The following is a 24,514-nucleotide window of genomic DNA, read 5'->3' as shown; positions in this document are numbered from 1 at the left end:
TTGCCCGTTCATCCCCGGGTGGACCCTTGGGCTGCTTCCATGTTTCGGCTGCTGTGACTAACGCCTCTGTGAACATGAGCGTGCGGCTGTCTCTTCAGGACCCTGCTTTCAGGTGTTTTGGGTACATACTCGGAAGTGCGGTCGCTGCGTCATGTCGTAATTATATTCTTAATTTTGGGGGGAACTGCCATACCGTTTCCCAGCAGGTGACCATCTCGCAGTGCGACCAGAAGCACGCAAGGGCTCTGGCTTCGTGACATCCTCTCCCACGCTCGTCATTTTCTGTTAATGGATGCGAAGTATTTCATTGCGGTGGCTCGTGGGTCTTGCCAGTGATTGCTGACGGTTTTGTAATCTCTCTGATGATCGGTGATCTTTTCATGTGCTTTTTTTTTTTTAAGTCTGTTTATTTTGAGGGGGGGCATGAGTGGGGAAGGGACAGAGAGAGAGAGGGAGAGAGAGAATCCCAGGCAGGCTCCGTGTTGTCAGCGCAGAGCCCTGCGCGGGGCTCGATCTTGCGAACCGTGGCCTGAGCCGAAACCGAGAGTCAGACGCTTCACCGACTGAGCCACCCAAGTGCCCCTTTGCATGTGCTTGTTGGACGTTTGCGTTTCCTCTTTGGAGAAGTGTCTCTTTGGGCCCTTTGCCCACTTTTTGGTCAGTCCCCTCGGCTTTTCACAAGGTGGCATCCCTGCGTGGCCCTCCGACGCCCTGCACTTTCTCCCTGGAGTAATGGTGTGGTGGTTCCTGCCCCTCCCCATGGTTGGAAAGCCAGAAGAACCTCACATCCTTCCTAACTTGGCTCTCCCGGCACACATGGCCCCGTGGGGCTGGATTCAGTCCATTTCCCGTGGGCAAAAGGGCTGGTGATCTGGAGCTCTTTCACGGGCTCTCTGCACACCTCCCCTCCCCACTGCCCTGGCCTCTTCTGTGTCTCTCTTTGCTGAGCCCTGCAGGTGAACTTGCCCCCGTTTCAGTGCCTTGGAAGATGCTTTGCGGCACAGAGGAAGTACAGCCCTTACATCTAGGGTCTACAGACAGCTGTGCTCACAGTTTCTCCTGCTCGCAGGTGAGGCTCAGCAGGGTCTCAGACCCAAACGCCCGCAGGACTCGGTGGGGAATACAAGTGCCAAGTGCGTCCTTCACCTAAAACCTTCCGGATTGAGCAAAGGTTTATTTGTGACGAGTGTCATTGACCAATCAGAGGGCCTGGTGACGGCTGCCAGTCTTAACTCACGCCAAGTTGAAAGCATGTGACCCGTCTGCCCAGAAGCCAAGACCGTTCACGATGGTCCACGGACCAGCAGCATGGCTTTGCGTGGGGGCCGTTAGGAATGCAGAATCCCAGGTCCCAGCCAGCCGAGTCAGAATCCAAAGGGGTCACCTCAAAGCAGACACTCCCCGCTCCTGGCCTGTACCCCGAGAATGGGAACTTAATCCCACCAAACCTGTCCGCGAATATTCTTAGCAGCTCTATTTGGAATGGCCCCAAACTGGTGCAGTGCAGCTGTCCTTCAGTGAAAGAATGGATAAGTAAACTGTGGCCCATCCATACCATGGAATACTGTTGTACCAAAAAAAAAGCAAGTGAATTCTTTCCACAGACACCAAATTAGACGGCCCCTCGAAGACATTATGTTGAGAGAAAACAGCCAGTATCAAAGGTCACGTAGGGGAGGAAAAAAGCTTCCTCTACTCCCTTAGGTTCTGTGACTAAGGCCTGGGAATTAAACTGACAGACTGCGTCACAGTAGGAAAGGTGCACGGATTTTGTCGATGTTGATTTTCTCACGCGGATGAATGCTTCGGGGGGAAAAAAACCCGCGAAAACCCAAAGAACTGCTGAGGCTCGGATGCCTTACGCTGCGTAAACGAAGGGCGAAACATCGCGGAGACAAGATGAAGCGAAGGGAAAGAGTTTGGGCTTCCAGGGGTGGTGGATTGTGACAGAGTGACCCGGAAGTATGTGGGGGGGAGCCGTGGTAGGTAAGGGTGATTTCCTGGGATTTGCTCAGGCGGACTCCTCTTGGTGCTGCATCTACCTACAACGATCAGGCGATCAGGATCGTTCTTCCCTCCTGGTACAGAAGAGGGGGACGCCTTCACAAAGGGAGATGTATGCCCTGCTTTTAGGCAGATGCCGAGAGCAGAGAGCTCCCCTCTCTTTGCTGTTTCTTAGCTGTCTTCAATTCAGAATAATCCTTCTGCCAAAGTAGCCTCTTTTGGGGGTGGCATGATCTGATCTCCATCGGTTACATTTTATGTGATTCCATTTTTCTCAAAAAAGCCAATGGAGGAAAAAGTGCGTGTGTGTGTGTGTGTGTGTGTGTGCGTGCGTGTGTGTGTGTGTAAGGGGAGAGTGTGGGAAGAGTTTTTTGGGTGATGAGTCTGTTCTCCGTGTCGGTTGTGGTTGTGGTGAAATGAATTTGTTCCTGTGTTAAAATCTGTTAAGTCTGGACACCGAGAGACAAAATAAAAGCCCACGGAAATGCAAACAAAAGCAGAAATGCAACGCTTCGGTTACCGTGGGCGCATAGCATTTCATGCGTGCGTGAGTTCGTTTTGCGAGATGCATTTCCTGGAGGTGGAACGGTCGGGTGGCGGGTGTGAACGTCGCAGAGGAAGGTGGCTGTCCCGTGTGGCCTTTCCCCCAGATACACGCCCGTCGCCGTGTCTGCACCTTCCTCAGCCTAACCTGGGGATCTTTACCAGCGGATGGTGGCAAACTGATGGGAACCATCAGTTTTGAAACGCCAGGTAAACTCTGGTCCGGGGCAGCTCGTGGGCCAGAGTCACCCAGGTGGGCCTGCACGCGTGGGATGGTTCCCCCCACCGTGGGATGGTTCCCCCCGCCCCCCGCACACATTCGGCTGCCTCCCGTGTTAAATTGAAAGCACAAACTCCTTTTGGCAGCCTGCCAGCGGTAGTTTTGTTGCACGTGTGCGCTTGTCATTCAGGGCTTGGTCATGGAGCCGCCGCGAGGCCTCTCACTTGGGACCCGGCCCCAGCCTACCTGTCGACAGGTAAGATGGCCTCAGGGATGTTGGATGGATCACAGCAGCCCTCGAGTTCTAGTTCCTTTTAGAGCCCGCTGTTGTCCAATCTTCCCGTGCACAGCTGCTGCCTCGGGCCCTCAGGGACCCGCATCGGTGACAGGCTCCTCAGGTGTGGACCTGTCTGCCCCTCCCGAGGGCCCCCCTGCGTGGACGCTGCCTCTCGTCACCGTGCCGGGCCGCAGTGTGGCGTGCCGAAGGCACGTTTCTGTTCCCACTGAGGAGAGCGTATTCCCGCTGGAGGTGATCCCTTGTCGTCTTTCCCTCTTGAAAACTGCCACCGAGATATCTTTGGGCTCTTCCCTTTTTACTCCCCGCTTTTAGCACAAGGCCTGGGGGTCAGCGAGGTCCAAAGAAAGCCCTGGAAGAGAGTAACCGTGCCCAGCACCCTGCCCTGCGGATCTCACGTCGTGGCCATTCCCGTGTTCAGAGGACAGCTTAGCCTCCTCTGATGCGTGCGTCCGTGTCCGTGCTGCAAAGTCTTTTTTTTTTTTTTTTTTAAGTTTACTTATTTTTTGGACGGGGGCGTGGTGCAGAGAGGGAATCCCAAGTAGGCTGCACCCTGTCAGTGCAGGGCCCGACACAGGGCTCGAACCCAGAAACTGCGAGATCACGACCTGAGCCGAAGCCAAGAGTCGGAGGCTTAACCGACTGAGCCCCCCAGGGGCTCCCATGCTGTAAACTCCTTACACATAAAGGTGATGGTGGGAAGGAAGGCGGAGTGGCCTGGGGGTACGATCCAGCCTCCTTTGTAGGAACGAGGCGCTATTGGAGTGCCTTGGTCTGACCTCCCCATTTCTGCAAAACCTCCCCCTCCAGCGCGGAGGCTTTCCCGGCCTTCGCGCCCCGCGACGTTTACGTGCTGTTACCCTTGGCATCTGCTTTGGTAGATATTTGAAGCAGGGCCGTGAACTTCACCGTGGCCTGGTCACTAAGCGCGGAGCCAAGTACGAGAGGGTGTGCGTCTGCACGGCCGTGTGGGCGCTGGAAGCCGCAGTCCCCGTGTCCTTCCCGAGACGGCCTGGGCCGCTGGCCGCCCTCGCCTCTCTTGTTCACGCTTTTGTGGCGGTGAGAAGCCACGGGTGGGTGAAAGCCCGCGTCCCTCTCACCCTGGTCAAAGGGCATGTGCTTTCTCCAGCAGTTTAGCTGTCTGGGCGACCCCAGTCCCTCTGTGGCCGATGACAGCGGGCCGCCTTCTGTGCAGCCCCAGCCAGCGGCTGGCCTGCGGGCACCCTGGGACACACGCAGGACGTCCGCGGTGACGCGGTGTCACAGAAGCAAACATAGGCGTGGCTGGTGTTTCTGCTGGTCCTGCCCGGTCCTTCACGTCTGAGTTGCGGCCGCTGCCCTGGGCCGGTGTTCGTGGGGGGTCCCCGCCTCACTGGCAGCCGTGGTGGCAGAGGAGGAAAGCTTAGACAAAGGGGACAGATGGAGAACAAGAACACACATTTACCGGCTTCGGTGGGAGGGATGTAAAGCCCAGTCCAAGAAGCTCCGTGTGACTTCCCGGGACCGTCACGGCTCTGTAAGCTTGTCTCCCGGGGTACGAGTCAGAGAGGCCGGGAAGCCACTTGTCTGGCCCCCCCTCAGAGCCGGTAAGAGGCAGAGGCGGGGGGACCTCTGTCCGACTGTAAAAGTTGGGCTCGTCCAACATGCCAGAGCCTTCCGGGGCTTAGATTGTGTGTGACATTGGGAAAGGATGAGCCCGGAGCCCCGATGGCTGGATGAGATTATATCTGAGTTTTATTCCCACTCTCAGGCTTGCGGACCCTCAACTAAGAACACGCAGCAAAATAGAAGGTAGGACAGACCCAAGCAGGGGTTCTCAACCACACGGTGTTGACATTTGGGACCCGATAATTCTGTGCGATGGGGGCTTTTCTGCATGGTGACTGTGCATCAGAGCATCCCTGGCCTTGGGCCACGAGGGGCCACTGGTGTCCCCACCCCAGTCTGACAATCAGAAACATCTCCAGGCATTGCTGGACATCAGTGGGGGTGGAGGGGGGAGGGTGCAAAATCCCTCTGCCCATTGAGAACCAGTGGAGCGAAGGAAGGGTACCCTCTGGGAGTCTGGAAGGAGAACCAGACCAAGAGACAGAGAAAGGGTCCCATTACAGCTTCCTCTACCCCTACACCTACGGACCCTCAAAACGAAAAGGAAAAACACAGAATTAAAATGGGAGAGGGGGAGGAGAGGAAGGGAGGCAGGAATAGAGAGAGAGAGAGAGACTCATTTCCATTAACCTGTTTGTTCTCTTTGAAAATTCTTTACAAGCAGCTCTCCAAGAGGGTTGTATTGTCCTTGTAAAATTGCCTGCAGATGAGCAGGGAGGGGATTTTCTCTGGCTGGTGGCCATTTTCTCTCCCCCTGCTTCCCTCACCCCGAGGTCTGTTCAGCCTCACAGATGTATTATGAGCATAAATGGTGTTTTCCCTGAATTCTCTGCTGGGAAAGAAGGTTTCAGTAAGGTACAGTACAGTGCTGACAGATTGCATAGGATGTATCTGAGATGCTACCATTTTCATGGACAAGGAGGGAGAGCTCATGGATGCCAGCCCCCTATGCCTGTGCCTAGAGATGTCAGCCCCCTATGCCTGTGCCTAGAGATGTCAGCCCCCTGCCCGTGTGCCTGGGGATGCCAGCCCCCTGTCCCTGTGCCCAGGGATGCCAGCCCTTAATGTTCTTTTCATCTGGTCTCATTTTCTTCCAAATCTGTCTGTTTAAGATCCTGAAAGCTTAAAGTCATGAGGAGGAAGTTGCAGGGACCCTCTGAGTCACAGGCACATGCGTGTGTGTGTGTGTGTGTGTGTGTGTGTGTGTGTGTTTCCTGGGTGTCCCAACAACTGAGAGAGAGAGCTTCCATGGTGCCCTTTGGTTGTTAAAACAAATGTGCTTTAAAATATGAAGCTGAGAACACACCTTGAGAGACAGAACAGGCAAGTCCCGCCCGTGGTAATTGCCCATGACATTACTCCATGATTGATTAGTTTAGGGCTTCTGGCTGTGAAAATAAAGAAACCCTCAAAGAAAATCTTGAAACGACCATGATTTATGAGTTTAAGAGTCTCACTTAGGTAAAACAATGTACTGAAAAATGTCCTTTTTTTATTGGAGCATGAGGAAATAGGCAGTGTCTGGTGATAGGATTGCCAACTTCATGCTTTCAGTAAATTAGTTTAAAAGGAGAAGCTTAGAAGAGACAACGACATTCATTTATAGAAAAAATGATAATTGGCAATTACCTGCATTTTTATGGTAACGACTTGCACTGGTTAGTATTGTTTAAAAAAATTTTTTTTAATGTTTATTTATTTTTTGAGAGAGAGGGAGAGAGCGTGAGCGGGGGAGGGGCAGAGAGAGAGGGAGACAGAATCTGAAGCAGGCTCCAGGCTCTGAGCCATCAGCACAGAGCCCGATGCGGGGCTCGAACTCACGAACCGTGAGATCATGACCTGAGCCAAAGTCGCCGCTTAACCGACTGAGCCACTGAGGTGCCCCTGTATTGCTTTAATATAGTCAATGTTAATGGTCCAAAATCATAACTGACAGAGTGCAAATATTCGTGTTGCTATTGCAAATCCTTGCTCTTTGCATTGAACGGATCAGATACTCTCCAGTGGGATCAGGTATTTGGGAAACAGAATATAAAGACTGTTTTCAGGTTGTTTAAAACTCCTGGGGCGCGCAGGGGACTCTCACTATGGCTGCATCTCTCTTTGTGCGGTAGATATTTTAAGTTACGTAGTTTCATTAAATTGTTGACATTCTTTAAAAAAAACTAGAATATCTCATTAGTTTTTTTTTTAATATATATATATTTTTTAATGTTTCTTCACTTTTTTGAGAGACAGAGACAGAGTGTGAGCAGGGCAGGGGCACAGAGAGAGGGAGACAAAGAATCCAAAGCAGGCTCCAGGCTCTGAGCTGTCAGCACAGAGCCCGACGCGGGGCTCGAACCCACGGACCATGAGATCATGACCTGAGCCGAAGTCAGACACTCAACCGACTGAGCCACCCAGATGCCCCTAGAAAATCTCGTTAGTTATACAATTTCCAAGATGAGTTATTTTGTTCTACCTAAAAAATTTAGCTAGGCTTTTTTTTTTTCTTTGTTTTTTTAGTGGAAAAGGACATGTATAAATTTGCTAACATGACTCAGACATGGTGCATCCTGTTTCCTGCGTAAGTCTCTGCAGGGTTGTGTTTCCTGCCTAGCTTCCACGACTCTAGGTCACCTGCCTTTCTGTGTCTGGGATTGGCCTTGGGGGACACAGGGTACACTTGGCTCTCACCTTGCTCTGCTCACTCAAGAGTCTTGACTTTGCAATTTTCTGCACTTTGTGTACAGATTTACTTTGTTCAGATTTACCACGACGTGCTTTCGGTATCAGGACAATACTGGCCTTATCAAATATGTTGGAAAGTATTCCATTTTTTATTTTTTGAAGTGTCTGTGAAGTTATAGGTGTTAATTCTCTAAACATTTGGTAGAATTCACCAGAAAAGCCATCCGGCCCTGGGGTTTTCTTTCTGTGCAGTTTTCTTATTGTTAATTCAATGTCTTCACTTGTTCTAGACCCGTTCAGATTTTCTGTTTCTTCTGACATCAGTGTCAGTCGCTGCGTTTCTGTAGGAATGTGTCCATTTCATCCATATTATTAACTTGTTGGCACACGATGATTTATAGTATTCTTTTCTAGACCTTTCTGTTTCTTGTAATTCAGTAGTAATGCCCCCATATTTCATTTCTGATTTTAATAATTTGAGCCTCCTCTCTTTTTCTCTTGGTCACCCTAGACAAAGCTTTCTCAATTCCGTTCATCTTTTCAAAGAACCAGCTTTGATTTTCTCTGTTATTTTTATTCTTTTCTTTCTTCTGTTAGCTTTGGGTTAAGTTTGCTCTTCTTTTTACAAGGCCTTAATGTGTAAAGCGAGGTTATTGGTTTAACATCCTTTTTAGTACGGACAGTTAAGACTGTAACTTTCCCTCTAAGCATTGCTTTAGCTGCACACTTAAGTTCTGTTATTTTGGGCATCACTCTCATTCCTCCCAGAGTATTTTATAATCTTCCTGTGATTTTTTTCCTGTGGCTCATTGGTTATTTAGAAATGTTGTGTTTCATTTCACGTATTTGTGAATTTCCTAAATTTTCTTCTGTTACTGATTTCTAATTCCATTCTGTTGCTAGAGAACGTACTTTGCATGACTTTATTCCTTTTAAAGCTATCAAGTTTTATTTTATTGCCTAGAATATTATCTGTCCTAGAATACTTTCTGTGTAAGTTTGAGAAGAATGTGTATCTTGTGGTTGGCGTGGAATGTTCTTTAGTGTTAGGCATAGTGTATAGTGTTGTTTAAGTTTTCTGTTCCCCTGCTGATCTATTTAGTACTTATGTCCATTATTGAAAGTGGAAATCTCCAGTTATTATTGCTGACTTAGCTATTTTCCCCTTCATTTCTGTAAGTTTTTGCTTTGTGTTTTTGGGGCTTTGTTTTTAGTTGCATATGTGTTTAAAATAGATTGGATTGACCATCTCGTCATTATAAAATGTCCATTGTTTCTAGTAGTGATTTATATCCTGCAGGTTATTTTGTTAGGTACTAATATAGCCCTTACAGCTTTCTTATGATTATTGTGTGTGTGATACCCCTTTCCAGCTATTTGTGTTCTTGAATACAAAGTATCTTTTATAGACAACATAAAGTTGGATAATTTTAAAAATCCTTTTGGCCAATCTCTGCTGTTTTGATTTGTCCTTTCAACCCATTTGCTTTTAATTAATTAATTATGAGGTAGGTTTTCCTTCTGTCATTTTGCTACTTATTTTCTATATATCACTTCTTTTTTGTTCCTCTGTTCCTTGATTCCTTCCTTTTTTTTTTTTTTTGTATTAAGTAGATAGTTCCTGGTGTGATTTAAAAATTTCTTTGTCTCTCATATATGTCATTTTAAAAAATCATTTTCTCAGTGGTTGCATGAAGATTACTATTATCATCTTACTTAACAAAAAATCTTGCTCACTCATGGTTCATGGGATTGAGCCCAGTGTGGGGCTCTGCACTGACAGTGTGGAGGCTTGTTGGGATCCTCTCTCTCCCTCCTCTCTCTCTGCCCCTGCCCCCCCACCCCCAAATAAATAAATGAACATTTAAAAAATATAGTTCAGATTAATACTAACTTAATATTAATAGTAAATACTTTGCTCCAATATGTTGCTATTCCTTCCCCTTCCCTCTGAACTATTAGTGCCATACAATTTACATCTTTATGTTTTAAGTTCATCAACACAATTTTATAGTTATGGTTTTATGCAGAAGTTTTTTAAAAGAAATAGAAAAAAAGAGCTACAGACAAAAATACGCTTATATAACTTTCATAGTACCTATGTAGGTACCTTACTGGTACTATTTTACTTCTTTGTGTGGATTCGGATTCCTTCCAATGTCCTTTCATCTTCCCTCAAATAACTCCCTTTACTATGTCTTGTAGAGAAGTTTGCTAATGACAGATTTTCCCCATTTGTTGTTCATCTGGAAGTGGCCTAACTTACTCATTTTTGAAAAAGAGTTTAGCTGGGTATAGAATTCTTGACTGACAGTCTTTTTCTTCCCCCCAAAACTTTTAATATGTCATCCCACTTGGTTTCTGATGAGAAACCAACTCTTAATCTTACTGAGGACCCCCACTACATGACGAGTCCCTTCTCTTGCTCCTTTTAAGATTCTGCTTTCGTTTTTCAGGTTTGTTTGTGGTGCGTCCAGTTGTAGGTCTCTTAGAGGTTGTCCTACTTAGAGTTTCTTGATTTTCTAAGTGTTTAAATGAATACTTTTTCTCCAGTTTGGTAAGTTTTTGGTTATCATTTCTTCAGATATTTTTTTCTGCCTTTTTCATCTCTTTCTGGACTCCCATTATGTATGTGTTGGTGCTCTTGGTCATGTCCCACGGGTGCCTTAGATTCTGCTGCTTTTCTTTATTCTTTTCATTTTCTTCTCTTCAGAGTAGATAATCTCTATTGCAGGAAAGATAGTAAAGTGTCTTCTACTTCACTGAATCTTCTGCCAGCTCACATCTGCTGTGGAGCCCACCTGGTGAATTTCAGCTATTGTTCTTTCCACTGTAGAATTTCTATTTGATTCTTTTGATTTCTATCACTTTATTGATATTCCCTGTTTGGTGAGAAAAAGTTGTTGTAATTTCCTTTGATTCTATACAATTTTTTTGAGGGTTTATTTATTTTTGAGCGTGAGCAGGGGAGGAGCAGAGAGAAAGGGAGACACAGAATCCAAAGTGGGCTCCAGGCTGTGAACTGTCAGCACAGAGCCCGACAGGAGGTTCAAACCCACAAACTGTGAGATCATGACCTGAGCTGAAGTCAGACACTTAACTGACTGAGCCACCCAGGTGCCCCTCCTTTGATTCCTTAGATGTGGTTTTCTTTCTTTTTTTAAACATATTTATAATATGTTTAAGACTATATTTATAATGGTCTTAGTCTCCTCAGGGACATTTCCTGTTAGGTGTTTTTTTTTCTTCCTGTGTATGTGGCATGCTGTTTGATTTTTTTTTTTTCTGTATGTCTTTGTACTCTTTGTTAAAACTGGACATTTTGGTTTTTTTATTAAAAATGTTTTTAAATTTATTTATTTATTTTGAGAGAGAGAGAGAGAGCACACACAAGCTGGGGAGGGTCAGAGAGAAGGAGAGACAGGATCCCAAGCAGACTTCATGCCATCAGCACAGAGCCCGACATGGGGCTCAAACTCAAAAATCTTGAGATCGTGACCTGAGCTGAGATCAAGAGTCAGGCGGACACTTAACCAATTGAGCCACCCAAGCACCCCCAAAATTGGACATTTTAAATAATATTTTAGCAACTCTAGTAGCAAACCCCTCTACCCAACAAGGTTTGTTTTTGCTGCTGTGGTTTTGTTTTTGTTTTTCATTTCGGTTTTTGGGGGTGTTTTTCTTGTTACCGTTTGTTTGTTTAGTGGCTTTCCTTGACTAATTCTGCGGGTTCTCTCTTTCCTATGATGTGTGACCGCTGAGTTGTCCGCTATTCTTAAGTTCTCTTTGTTTTGTTTTTAAACCACTCAATTGAGGTATGATTGGCATCCAGAAAACTTTACAGATTTAACGTACACAACTTGGTAAGTTTGGGGATCAGTGTATGCTCGTGAAACCATCACCACAGTCTGGGCTATAAACATAGCCATTGCTTCCAAAAGTCTCCTTCTCCCGTCTTTATTACTGTTGTTAGTATTGTTATTATTTTGTCTGTGTGATAAGAACACTTAACATGTGGTCCTCTACATTTTATTTAAAATTATTTAATGTTTATTTTTTGAGACACACACACACACACACACACACACACACACACGCAGAGTATGAGTCTGGGAGGGGCAGAGAGAGAGGGAGGCACAGAATCTGAAGCAGGCTCCGGGTTCTGAGCTGTCAGCACAGAGCCCGACGAGGGGCTCAAACTCATGAACCATGAGATCGTGACCTGAGCTGAAGTTGGACGCTTAAACGACTGAGCCACCCCGGCGCCGAAGGTCCTCTGCGTTTTCAAGTTTGGGTTCCTGAGGGTCACCTCTCAGTCAGCACTGTTGTGTGGCCAGCCAGTCCCTGGTCAGGAGACTTTCTTACGCACCTCGCTGCGTGTCTTGAACCTTTTGCCAAGGGGAGCTTGTGAGCGGGCATCCATCAAACATCAGCCTTCGCTGCCTCTTCCTGATGGCACCAGAGACGAGGGGCCGGTGTCTTCCGCCTTCTAGCCTTCCTGGGGTGTGCGCATGGCCTTCCACATGCGCAGTGTTGTTGATCCGGGAAGTACGTCAGACTTCTCGAAGTTTCCTGTGGTCCCCTGGGTCTGGATTTCCTTTTGAATTCTGGGCGCCTGGTGTTTCCTGCCCTGTGGTCGCCACGAGGGAGCTGCTGAGGTGTTGCTGGCAGCCTGCTGCTGTTTGACAGTGTCCCAGGGGTGACACCCCCCTCCCCGCTGCCTCCCTACGACCCCAGCCACAGCCCAGCCGAGTCAGACCTAGGATCTCCCCCGGGTGCTGTACGTCCAGACGATGCAGCGAGGCTATCTTCCCGGGGCCCAGTCCTTCAGTCCTTTCTTTCACGTGGACGATTTGTTTTCAGCTCATTCGGTGGCCCTGGTGAATTCTCGGAGTTCCGACATGCTTGGTTTTCATCGCGTGGCCCAGGATTTTGTGGTTTTGGAGGCAGAGTGAGTTCACCGAGATCCTTAGGCCACCGTTCTGCGGGCCAGTTCTGCGGCGTGTGGTCCGGGGGCCTGGTGTCTCTCAGCAGAATGCATCTCAGGTGCACCTGCTGGGGCACGGGGAGGAAGGTCGGGTCGGAGGGCAGTGGAGCAGGGAGGTGCTCGCTTGCTGTTGGGAGGGGCAGGGGCCCGCACTGTGACCCCCTTATCTGCCTCTGAGAAGAGGAGTGCAGCAAAGGGGCCCCCCCGCATGCCTGGGACAGGTGTGAGCCCCCCCTTCACACCGTGAGATGAACCTCAGGGTTTCCGGAACGTGAGCGTGACGGTCCCACGACTCTGCCAGCATGCGTTTTGTCCTCGGAGTTTTGGGGTGCTTCCTGCATGCCGGGGTTCGAGGTAACGCCTGTGACCGTCACCCACAGCCTTGTTCCACGGACCACCCTCTGCTGACGTGGGACAGACACGTTGCTCTGGAGAGAAATGCAGCAAGGGACGGGGAGGGTGGCCTCACAAGCCAGCAACGGAGCGGAGAGGTCTCAGGTGGCGTTTTCCAGGCGGGGGGCAAACAGACGTCAACTCTAGAGGGAGAAGGGGCTGGAGTTGTTGACGGGGGGAGGGGGGCGTGAAGGGTAGAGGAGCCCGGGCGAGTTCAGGAGGCCGCGTGTGCGTGTGCATCTGCATGGAGGGCGGACAGAGGGTAGAGCAGGTGGAAGGTGCTGGAAGGTGTCGAGCACAGGAGCATTCATTCATTCACTCGTTCGCCAGAGGAACCATCCCTGCTCAGCTGCCGGGCTGAGCAGGGAGCAGACAGACATGTGGTTTTTAGGCAGCAGGACTGAGAGCTTGATGTGGAGGGAAGGGGTCAGGGTGGGCCTCGTTGAAGGAGGTAGTGTTACAGGAGCGAACACGCCAGGGGAAACGCGGAAAGCTTGGGGTGGGCGTAATACGCATACGTGCATCAGTTCGCATGTCGCCAGCAGCCTCGCAGAAACCTCTGTCCTGCTCCGTCGTGGCCGTCCCCCGCAAGGGTGCTGCTGACCTCCGTCACCACACGTGCCTCGGGCTCTCGTTGAACGTGGTGTAAGCGGGAGTCACACAATCCGGGCTCTTCCGTGTCCGGCTTCTCCCGCTGGGCCTTATGTTTTCGAGGGTCACCTCTGCTGTCTCAGGTGATGGTGCGTGAAGCCCCTTCTGGAGGGGAGGTGGGTCATGCAGGGGCTGTCATGTGACCCAGCAGAACCAGGAGCGAAGGGGACCAGGCGTGAGCAGCGGGGCAGGGGCGAGGCGGGGGTGGGGCGGGGCCGGCAGCATCGATTCTGATTCATTTTGAAGACCGAGCGGTTGACATTTCATGACGGGTTGGACGCAGAATGTGGCTGGAAGGGGAGTCAGACACAACTGGGGGGGGGGCTGGGGCCTTGGCCTGTGGATCGACGGAGTCAGAATTCAGGAGGTGGGGGGCAGCTGCAGGGGAGTAGTCTGTGGAGGAGAGCGGGGTTCCTGCTTGGACACGTCGAGTATGATGTGCATATCAGATGGGAATTGGTCCTCGGGTCTGTGACACTGGCTTCCCGGAGAGGGGTCTGACCTGACAAGGTACATTTTGGGGGCTCTGTGCATTTTCTTTTTATTTCTTTTTAAGTTAATTTTTGAGAGAGAGAGAGAGAGAGAGAGAGAGAGAGAGGGAGCGGGGGAGGGGCAGAGAGAGAGGGAGACACAGAATCGGAAGCAGGCTCCAGGCTCCGAGTTGTCAGCCCAGAGCCCGACGTGGGGCTCGAACCCGTGAACAGTGAGATCATGACCTGAGCCGAAGTCAGACGCTTAACTGACCGAGCCACCCAGGCGCCCCTGTTTTGCTCTTTTAAAGCCAAGCCCTCTCTCCCCTCAAGGGTGGAAAGAGGGAGGAGCTTTGCAGGTGCAGCCTTCAGAGGAGCAGGGCGGGGAAGACACTCAGTGGCACGGAAAATGAGGGCAGGAGGAGAAGATCCAGACGCGGAGGTCATGGGAAGGGGCTATGAGGACGACGTGGGTAAACTGAGGCACCATGTAAACGTTGACCAGCGCCCCCCTCCCTGCGGGCCTCCCTGCCGCCCAGCGGGGACAGTGGCGCTGACGTGAGTGAGCGCCGTGAGCGGAGGGACCTGGCAGGTGCGGGCTCGGAAGGTGTCACAGCTGCTGCTGGAAATCGCGGGCGCATGGAGCTCGGAGAACCCCTGTCCTGACTCACGTCTGGGGGAGCGCAGCCACGGGGTGTATTTCGTACAAGAGAGAAGGTGTCTGAGGCAGCAGCCGGGGCGCTAGAATCATCAGCGGGCTGTGGGCGGGTCCCCCAGACGCACCTCTGTACCTGGTCCAAACCCCTGCCTCCTGTCTCGTTGAGGCCTGTCTGTCCGTCTGCACCCCGTGCTCGCAAAAGCCGCCTTCACATCCGCATTCCTTCTAAAGAGGCAATGAGGGCAAATGAACGCTACCTGTTGTCGGTTGAATCGTGCTCCCCCAGAATAGACGCGCTGCAGTCCTAGCCCCCCCGGTATCTCAGAGGGGGACCTCGTTTGGACATACTGTCTTTACAGAAGTAATTAAATTTAGATGCGGTCATTAGGGTGGGCTCGAAGCCAATGCGACTGGCGTCCTTATAAGGAGAGATTGGGACACAGAGGGGACGCAGAGGGGACGGCCGTCTGCACGCCTGGGAGAGGGGCCATGAAGAAACCAGCCCTGCTCGCATCGGGATCTCGAATTCGGCCTCCAAAATTTGGACATCCGGGCAGTGGTGCATTGTTGCTGGCAAGCTCATACAGAAGGTACCTTTAAACAAAATCATCACTGGGGCGCCTGGGTGGTTCAGTCGGCGAAGCGTCCGACTTCGGCTCAGGTCATGATCTCGCGGTTCGTGAGTTCAAGCCCCGCGTCCGGCTCTGTGCTGACAGCTCAGAGCCCGGAGCCTGTTTCGGATTCTGTGTCTCCCTCCCTCTCTCTGACCCTCCCCCGTTCATGCTCTGTCTCTCTCTGTCCCAAAAATAAATAAACGTTAAAAAAAAAATTAAAAAAAAAATCATCACTGTCACCACCTGGTCAATTGTAGCAGACATTGACCCCCATTTTGTTGCTTATTTCCATGAACTTGAGGCGATCGCATGTCCCACTTTCAAAAGAACAATTGGACGATGCCTCTGGGGACGAGAGCAGCATCTGGCCACACAGGCCGGACGTAGATTCTTGGTTGACGCAGGCCTCTTCTGACCCTCGGACCCTGTTCTCTCCAGTCCCGCTCACGCCAGCCTACGGGTCTCGCAGGCCTGGGTCCCGGGGCTGCGGCGCGTGTGGCCGAGGCCTTTAAATCCCTTCCTTAAACAGTTAGAAGGTCACTTCCCCTGTTTCTATGGGTTACTGCACAACTGGATTCTTTTCCCACTAAGGGTTGCTTTATTTGTTTGTTTTAAGGTGTCTTTTCCTCTCTTTACCTTTAATGAAATTTAGGGATTCGAGGTAAGAAACGACTCCTCGTGTGCAGGGGGACAACCGACATTCAAGACTCGTCCGTGAAACCCAATGGCAACAGGGAACATACCCAGCATGTCCGTTGGCTCCTTTTCTGCGGGGGGCTCTAGATATTGGGGCAGACGGAAGTCCCCGATTCAGCCTCCCGAGCGGCCCCTCGCCCTCCTCGGCCAGATCCTCACTGGACCCTGACAGCGGGGCCTCTGTTGGGGGTCCGGGGGACCCACCGGGGACCCAGGGTGGAAAAGCCCTCCCTTCAGGGGGTGCCGGGGCGGCATCTGGGTCTGGGCTCCCACTCACCCGCGGCCTTGACGGGGTTTTTTTTTTTTTTTTGCCGCAGAAGTGGAATCAAAGAGGAGTGTAAGTTGGTGAGGGACCCTGGTGACTCCGTTTCAGGTTGGTGGGTGTTACTTCGTGTTTCCAAAGCAGGGTTAGGCCAGCCCTTGAGGGAGAACACCACCAATGTTTACTCAACCCCGAGGTAGCAATAGTGAGAATAAAGACGGCCGGCGATTGGGCACAGGCCGCTCACCCTGACCGCTGTGCGCTTTTCTGGCTGGAGACACACAGCGTGCGACGTTTTAACCAGCGTGTTCCCAGAGACGTTATGGAGTCTTCTTCCTGTTGGACGTACCTTCTCTGGCCGAACGCCCAGACTAACGGACGCGCCTTTTAGGACCATCTACCGCGCTCCCTCTCGGTTGTTAGTTTCTTTCCCTCCATTCTTACACTTCCGGCGTCACGGATGGTTTCGGTTGCACATGTTGCTCAGCCGAGGGGTTGCGCTGGATGCACGGCCAACGTTGCCCGTCGAAAACGGGTGTGCTGTCTGGGTTTTCATCGTAAAATCCGGGCCTGTCCTTCGAGAAGCTCCTGTTCTGCTACACGATCACCCCTCCAGACTGTGGGCTTTTTCTGGGCCCTCCCTGACTGCTGTTCTTTCTCATATCCTGGAAATTATACCTTTTCGCAAGGATGACCAAACCCAAGAATGCCAAGCTCCGGTGAAGAAGGCAGCCTCACTAATTAAAAGGAGCCTGCTTTGAAGGTGTCCAGATATTCTAGAGACTACATCTAATTAAATCACAGCACGTGTACCGATTCAGATCAGCAGGTAGGGCGTAAGGATGAAAACAGTAGGAATAACAAAACACTTTTTAAGAGACGCAAATCGCAAACAGAATAGCACCATGGGCCCACATCCGAGGGCGTGGGTTGAACTTCATTAGTAAATTCTTGCTTCATAGTGTCTCTGCTGCTGATGAGAAAGCTGGGATTTTAATAGGACAGAAAGAGCCTGGAAATCAGCACAGACCCACTTGCTGCTTTGCAGACGTACACGTCTCTTACGGACGCCCTAAATCAGGACGTCACGCTGGAGGCCCGTGTTGAGAGAAGGTCTGTGGAAGATTCCGTGTGTGTGTGGCTGGTGCCTGGTTCCCAATCGCTCTGCATTTTCCCACGTGTGGGCAGCGTGTGTGCCATGAAATATCAGCATCAAATCTTTTCATCGGGCCATTCTGACGCCGGTCAGTTCAGCCCTGAATGTGCGGGACACTGATTAGTGCTGCCCAGAATATGCCCCAAGTTCCTGAGTAAGAGCTGACGTCACCACGCCTGATGAATGACGTAGGATTCAGGTCCGAACCTAACTCACTTAACTTCTGAGTAGTCACTGGCCTGCTACGGACTCTTTGAACACCTGACACTAAATCTACCGTTCATGCCTGGCTTCGGGGCCGTATCCAGTGATCAAGAATGCGAGGTGTTTGGAGATAGGATCTTTCCTACAGCCCTTCTCTACCTGTGAGCCTTGGTTATGGGCTTAAGCCATGTGATGGGATGTGTAAGTGTTTTTGAGTAAGCTCTTCGGTGAGGACAGTTTTAGATTTGTAGAAAGGATGTGAAGGTCGTATTGAGTTCCTCTGCACCACGCACCTGTTTCCCCCGATGTTAAATCTTACACGTTAGTGTGGGACATTTGTCACAGCAAATGTGCCTCGATTGACTGATTCTTTTTGAAAAAAATATTTATTTATTTATTTTAAAAGAAAGAGAGAGCATGCGGTGGGGGGAGGGAAAGAGAGAGGGAGAGGTTTTTTTTTTTTAATTTTTGAGAGAGAGAGAGCATGAGCAGGGGAAGGGCAGAGAAAGGTGGGGACAGAGAATCCGAAGCAGGCTCCACACTGTCAGCATGGAGCCGGACATGGGGCTCGATCCCACGAACTTCGAGATCACAACCTGAGCTTAAATCAAGAGTCGGACACCCAGCCGATTGAGCCACCCGGCTGCCCCGGCCACTCACTATTCTTAACCAAAATCCATACCGTTCCTCTTTGCTTAGACTTTACCTAATGTACTTTTTTCTGTTCCAGAATCCCATGTTCCAGAAGGGTTATTATCACGTTGTGTTCAGCCTTTGCTTCTAGGCATTAAAGTATAATTTTGACTATAGTTTTGACTAAAGTATAATTTTGACTATAATAGTTTGACTGTCAAACTATACAATTAATGTGTCTTTGCGCTAAAGCAGCCACATTTCAATTGGTTTCAAATTAAATGTTCTCTCTTCTTCAAACATCAAACAAACAATTAAGGAGCTAATAAACCCCTTACTTGATTGAGGCCATCGATGGTTTGTGTTCCGGTGGCCTTCCGTGTCTCCCTGCGTGGGTTTTCACAGTGAAAGCCCCCCACGTCTGGTGCGGGAGAGTTAGAGCATCAGAAATTCCAAGCCCCTGATGGACACGTGTGGCCTTCATAGCACGCCCTGTAGCCTTCTACCAAAATGAAAGACATGTGATTTGCTCCATTTCAGAAGAGGATTAAGTCCCGAGGCGTTGGGGCAGCCGGGGCTCCTCCCCTAGGTTGTTCCCTGTTCGGGTCTCCTCGTCTGTCGGATGGCCAGCGGAGGCGAGGGCAGCAGCACCAGGCAAGCCCGAAGCGGGGCTTTGTGTGAGGAGGTGCTGGGCAGGCCATCAGGGAGATGGCACGGGGCTCACACCGCCGGGGACTGTCACCGGCCAGCCGGGCTGGCAGGGATCACCAAGGCAGTGTGCGGGGTTAGGAAGGTGGGTACAGGTCGGTCAGCCAGCAGCAGTGACATGCAGGAGAGCCCGCTAGTCAGGGCGCAAGCAGGAGAGACCAGCTCCAGTGCTGGCGGTGCTGAACCCCGACTTGGTCCCCTGTGTCCAGAGCCCCGGAGCCCCGCCTTTCCCGTGGCAGCGTGTGGAGGTGTGCTGGTGTCCTGGCAGGTGACTTTCAGACATGTCTTGGCGTCCATAATCCTGGTGACTCCAGCCTCCTGTCCTGTACTCACCTCGGGTCTTGTGTGCACTTCCACACATAATATCAAAAAGCAAAAGGAATCATACAATTGGTGTTTGTTCAAAAGGCCACATGTTGTGTGATTTCATTTATATAATATGCCCAAAACATAAAGCTCTAGAGACAGAGAGCAGACTGGTGGTTGCAGGGCCTGGGGGAGGTGGGAATGGGGAGGGCTGCCGATGAGAACAAGATTTCTTTTGGGGGCGATGGAATATTCTGGAATTACATAGTGGAGACAGTTGCACAATCTTGTGCATATCCCCAAACCCGCTGGGGCTGGAAGGTAGACTTTATTTTTAGTTTTTTTGAGATTTTTTTTAGATACTTTTTAAAGTTTATTTATTTTGGAGAAAGAGAGAGAGAAAGAATGTGCAGGGGAGGGGCAGAGAGGGAGGCAGACAGGATCTCTGTGCTGACAGCGCAGAGCTTGATGTGAGGCTTGAACTCACAAACTGTGAGATCATGACCTGAGCAGAAATCAAGAGCCTGGCACTGAACCCAGGCGCCCGTGGACTGTAGACTTTAAAATGGCAAATTTTGTGGTATGTGAATTACATCGATTAATAATCCGATGCTTTTTCATTGTAGAGGTGTTTAAAAATAAAATAAAAGAAGAAATTTTAAATTACCTTTATAATTCTGGCTATGCAACAGTGACATTTGGATGTGTGTGTGTGTGTGTGTGTGTGTGTGTGTGTGTGGTAGTTTTTGCAGTTGTTTTGTTGGTTTTGGCCTGTGTTTGTTTTGTGTTTTTCCTCTGGGGTGTTTCCAACCCTTTTTGGGGGCCGGGAGACATTCAGTTGGCATCTGCTGAAACGCTGGACCCACTTGTCTCCTTTCCCCAAATTCATATTTGCACCTGTTCCATTTGGCTTTTAAATTTTAGGACGTGCAGCATCTTGAGTGTGGACAACCATTCTGTGTCTGACTTCATGCTCTGTAGGAGAATGACAGTTTCTAATATCAGGCTATCAGTGGGGTCCTCCTTTCTCAGGAAGCAACAACGGGGCCCCGTTCTGTGGAAACTTAGGGTGTCAGCTCTAAGGACCACGGTAATGGGCCATATTCTGCCTTTACTCACATATGTGACCCTTGCTGTCATTTTTTATTTAAAAATTTTTTTTAAATGTTTATTTTTGAGAGACACACAGAGTGTGAGCAGGGGAAGGGTAGAGAGAGAGGGAGACACAGAATCCGAAGCAGGCTCCGGGCTCTGAGCTGTCAGCACAGAGCCCCACACGGGGCTCAAACTCACTCACCGCGAGATCATGACCCGAACCAAAGTCGGATGCTTAGCCGACTGAGCCACCCAGGCGCCCCTACTAAGTTATTTTTTAAGGCAAAGCCTGAGGCCGAAAGAGATGAAAAGTCAAGTCGCAGCCTCCGTGCTGACCATCACAACCTGTTCAGAGTCTTAGCATTTCTGCGGTGAACAGCGACTTTGCAGGTCTGGGTGGGTGGGTGAGGTCGACCCGAGAGTCAGCAGAAGCATCGGGGCCACCTCCGGCTCCTTCGCACCGTGAGGGGGACACCGTGACTCAGACGCGCCGGGAAACCTTGGGCCGCAAAACAGAAAGCTACCTTGGAAGAGCTGGGAATCTGTTCCGCGGTAGAATTGGGCTAATAGTGCTTATTTTTCTTCAGGGTGTATATTTATTTGACTGTTTCACACCATTTGTCAATTGCTAAGCAGTTAATAATTTTTATGCCTCTTTCAGATGTGTGTATATAGTACAAGTGTGTTTGATTTCCTGTGGTCTCTCTGCATTTACACAGCGCTGAGTGATGGCATGTATAACATGCCAATTGAAAATTTCCAACCCAGCTCAAGTTTAATTCTTTAGCACACATCCGTGGACTGCCTTGCCCGGTTTCTGCCTGTGTCTGTGCTGCCGGGGCCCCGGATTCTGTCTAGGTTCTAATGCTGGGATGGCCTAGCCGCTGTTTACAGTCCCCTGGGGAACGTTGAGCGATACGGGGAATTGGAGAATAAGGACGCGTGATCGATGGGGGACATTTTACGGAAGCCGGCATGGAGCGTGGCGTCTGTTGTGTGGTTGAGTTTGGACTAGAAGTGATAGAAAGAGGGGACCTTCCTTAACTGGGTGTGAGAAGCCCCGGCCCGGGCAGAAACACCCTCCCGCTGGCCGCATGGGTGCTGCGGCTCAATGCCAAGGGCGCTGAAGGCTGATGTGTTCCCTGGCGCATCCTGGGGTTTCGGACCTGGCGGTGCAGACAGGTTTAGCTTAGAGATGCCGGTGCCCTCATGAATCAGCTGGCCAGTCGGTGTTTATTCAGCGAAACAATTTGAAGACTCTTGCGTGAAAGCCGCTCTGTCTGAAAACCGCTTGTACCCTGTTCGCAGGCCCCAGCTTCCTCGAGCAAGGCTTCTCATCGCAAGAGCGGCCTCGAGTGTCTGGGTGCTTTGTTGGTTCCTGGGTCTCGTGTAAGAGAGGCAAGCGGGGTGACCCGGTTTGTCACTGAGTTATAAACCGCCTTCCGGAGACTTTCAAAGAAATTGTAATAAATGCACATAACCTAAAAGTTTGCCGTGTTAGCCATTTTTTTTAATAGGAAACTTATTGTCAAATTGCTTTCCACACAGCACCCAGGGCTCCTCCCGACAGGTGCCCTCCTCATGCCCATCACCCACTTCTTCCCCCCCCCCCCCCCCCCCCCCGCCATCAACCCTCAGTTTATTCTCAGATTTTAAGAGTCTCTTAGGGTTTGGCTCCTTCCCTCTCTGTAACTTTTTTCCCCTCTCCCCCTCCCCCCCGGTCTTCTGTTAAGTTTCTCAGGATCCACATAAGCGTGAAAACATATGGTATCTGTCTTTCTCTGCCTGACTTATTTCACTTAGCATAACACCCTCCAGTTCCATCCACGTTGCTAGACAAGGCCAGATCGCATTCTTTCTCATTGCCGAGTAGTATTCCATTGTATTTATAAACCACATCTTCTTTATCCATTCGTCAGTTGATGGACATTTAGGCTCTTTCCATAATTTGGCTATCGTTGAAAGCGCTGCTATAAACATTGGGGTACAAGTGCCCCTGTGCACCAGCCCTCCTGTGTCCTTTGGGTAAATTCCTAGCAGTGCTGTTCCTGGGTCATAGGGTAGATCTATTTTTAATTTTTTGAGGAACCTCCACACGTCTTAGCCATTTTTTTAAAAATGTTTATTTATTTTTGAGAGAGAGACAGACAGAGTGTGAGCAGGGGAGGTGCAGAGAGAGAAGGAGACACAGCACCCGAAGCAGGCTCCAGGCTCCGAGCTGTCGGCACAGAGCCCGACGCGGGGCTCGAACTCATGGATCGTAAGATCATGACCTGAGCTGAAGTCGGACACTCAACCGACTGAGCCACCCAGGCGCCCCACGTCTTAGCCATTTTTAAGTATGGGGTTCAGTGGCGTTAACGGCACTCACATTATTGTACTCCTGCCATCACCATGCATCTCCAGAACCTGTCCCCATTAAACCACCAACTCCTGCCTCCCCCCCCCCCCCCACCGCCCCCCTGTCTGCTTTCTGCCTATGAATTGGACACCTCTGGGGACCTCACTGGTCAGACACTATTTGTCTTTCTGTGTCTGGCTCTTTCCCTCAGCATAATGTCCCCCAGGGTCATCCACGTGTAGCAGGGCAAGATTTCCTTCTAAGCTGCGTGACGTTCGGCACGTGTGTCCCATTCCGTGCTAGGTTTTGATGTCACAGACCCGGATCCATCCGGATGTGTCGTCAGAGCCACCATTTCTATCCCACCCTCCCGGCCCGACTGGTGGGACCCGGGAACAGGGGCCCACGGCTCTGTGTGGTATTCTGGGTTAGGCGGACCAGATCTGCTCCCGCGCTGGGTGGGGGTGAGCCTGGGAGTGGTTGCGCCTGCTGTGACCCCGTCTCTAGAGGGTGGGTTGCTAGAGCTGTAGGACGAGATACCTCTGTCCTCACAGCTGTAGGTAGGTCCGTCCTTGGCTGCTGGCTGCCAGTGGACAGGAGAGGAACGCGCTGCCTGAAACACCCCGGTTCCGAATTTATTCACGATCTCCAGGGCCCCCCTCCGGAGAGCCACCTGCAGACTCTGGCGACCGAGGTGTTCTCTTTCGCCAGCCAGTGTTCGAATCTCTGTCCCTCCCTAAATGGCGCGCAGGGCTTCGGTCACACGTGTGCTTCGTCTGTGTGTTCTGCCACCCTGGGGGTCAGCGTGAAGAATCACTTCTGCTGCAATGCCAGATCAGAGCCTTCCAGAAGCTCCCACAGCGCCTTGTCCTCCTAAGTTTTCTGTACACGGTGGACGGTGTTGCTAGAATACTGTTGTTCTTGCACGAGAAGCGGAGTACAGGGCGTGCAGTAAACCTCACGGATGTATGTGCTGTGCTCTTTCTTTCGTCCAGGGGAAATGGAGGTTCCGGACCCGAATGACCCTCTGGGAGAGCTGGATGGACAGGACGGCCCTATTCCGACTCTGAAAGGTAAAGAGTGAGGAACTCTTGGAAGCAGGTGTTCGGAAGCATTCTCGGGGGCCCGCGTGGAGAGGCGTGGGGTGCCTTCTGTACCCGGGGCGTGGCTGCTGGGATGGGTGGCGGGTGCCCGTGGCCCGGCGCTGCCCCATTGGTGGGTGTGGCGACGTGCCTGCCTCGGCAGCCGTGGGGGCATCGAGGGCTGGTCTGAGCCGGTCGGAAGGTGGCGGCTGGCAGGTGGCGGGCAGATGGTCGCGGGAGGGGGGGAAGGGGCCTTGTGGGGAGTCCCGCGGGGCTGAGCAGACCCTCAGGAGCTGCACTCTTGGCTGGGCCGCCGTCACCTGCTGACGGGTGGCGGTCTCCTGGGATCCTCCCTGAAATCGTCCGGAGCCGGTGGGCGTCCCGCCTGAGCGGGTGGGTCACGGAGGAGCGGGTGGTCTGTCTCGTGCCTCAGCCTCCCCCACAGGTCACCGTCTGGCTCGCTGCTCCCGCGGTGCACTCTGCAGGCATCTTGGGTTGGTAGCGTGAGTGGATGGGACACATTTCTTCCGATACAGCCCGATTCCTCTGGGAGGTGGCCGCCCTCCCGCTCAGCCCTTTGTCACCCTGTCGCCTTGATCGCCGTCCCAGCCCAGCTGCTGTAAGGAAGCACCACGTGCGGGCCGCGTCATCCGCAGGAATGCACTCCCCAGCGTCCTGGTGGCTGGGGGGCGAGGGTGAGAGCGCCAGCATGTCAGTTTGGGTGCGGAGAGAGCACTCCGGCTCCTCTTCCCATTAGGGCACCGACCCCCTCGTGGGGACCCCTCGAGACCTCATCTAACCGAAGGCCCACCTTCAAACGCCGTCGCGCTGGGCGCCGGGCTTCGACGTGTGCGTTTCGGGGGAGACGCAATTCAATGCCCGACGATTGCCTGTTAAAGTGACCACTCTGGGCGC

General features: G+C 51.2%; 1 protein-coding gene across 1 annotated transcript in view; it reads left to right on the top strand.

Annotated features, from left to right (window-relative positions):
* Positions 1–24,514, top strand: part of ROR2 (receptor tyrosine kinase like orphan receptor 2) — a 191,224-nt gene that overhangs the window by 122,078 nt on the left and 44,632 nt on the right. Inside the window, exon 2 of the mRNA XM_053907744.1 lies at positions 23,513–23,590. Coding sequence (XP_053763719.1) covers positions 23,513–23,590 — 78 coding nt within the window. The remainder of the gene's footprint in view (positions 1–23,512; positions 23,591–24,514) is intronic.

Source organism: Panthera pardus, unplaced genomic scaffold (assembly GCF_024362965.1).
Source record: "Panthera pardus isolate Hobbes unplaced genomic scaffold, ASM2436296v1 HiC_scaffold_20, whole genome shotgun sequence".
NCBI lineage: Eukaryota > Metazoa > Chordata > Mammalia > Carnivora > Felidae > Panthera > Panthera pardus.
This window is presented reverse-complemented; position numbering and strand designations above follow the sequence as displayed.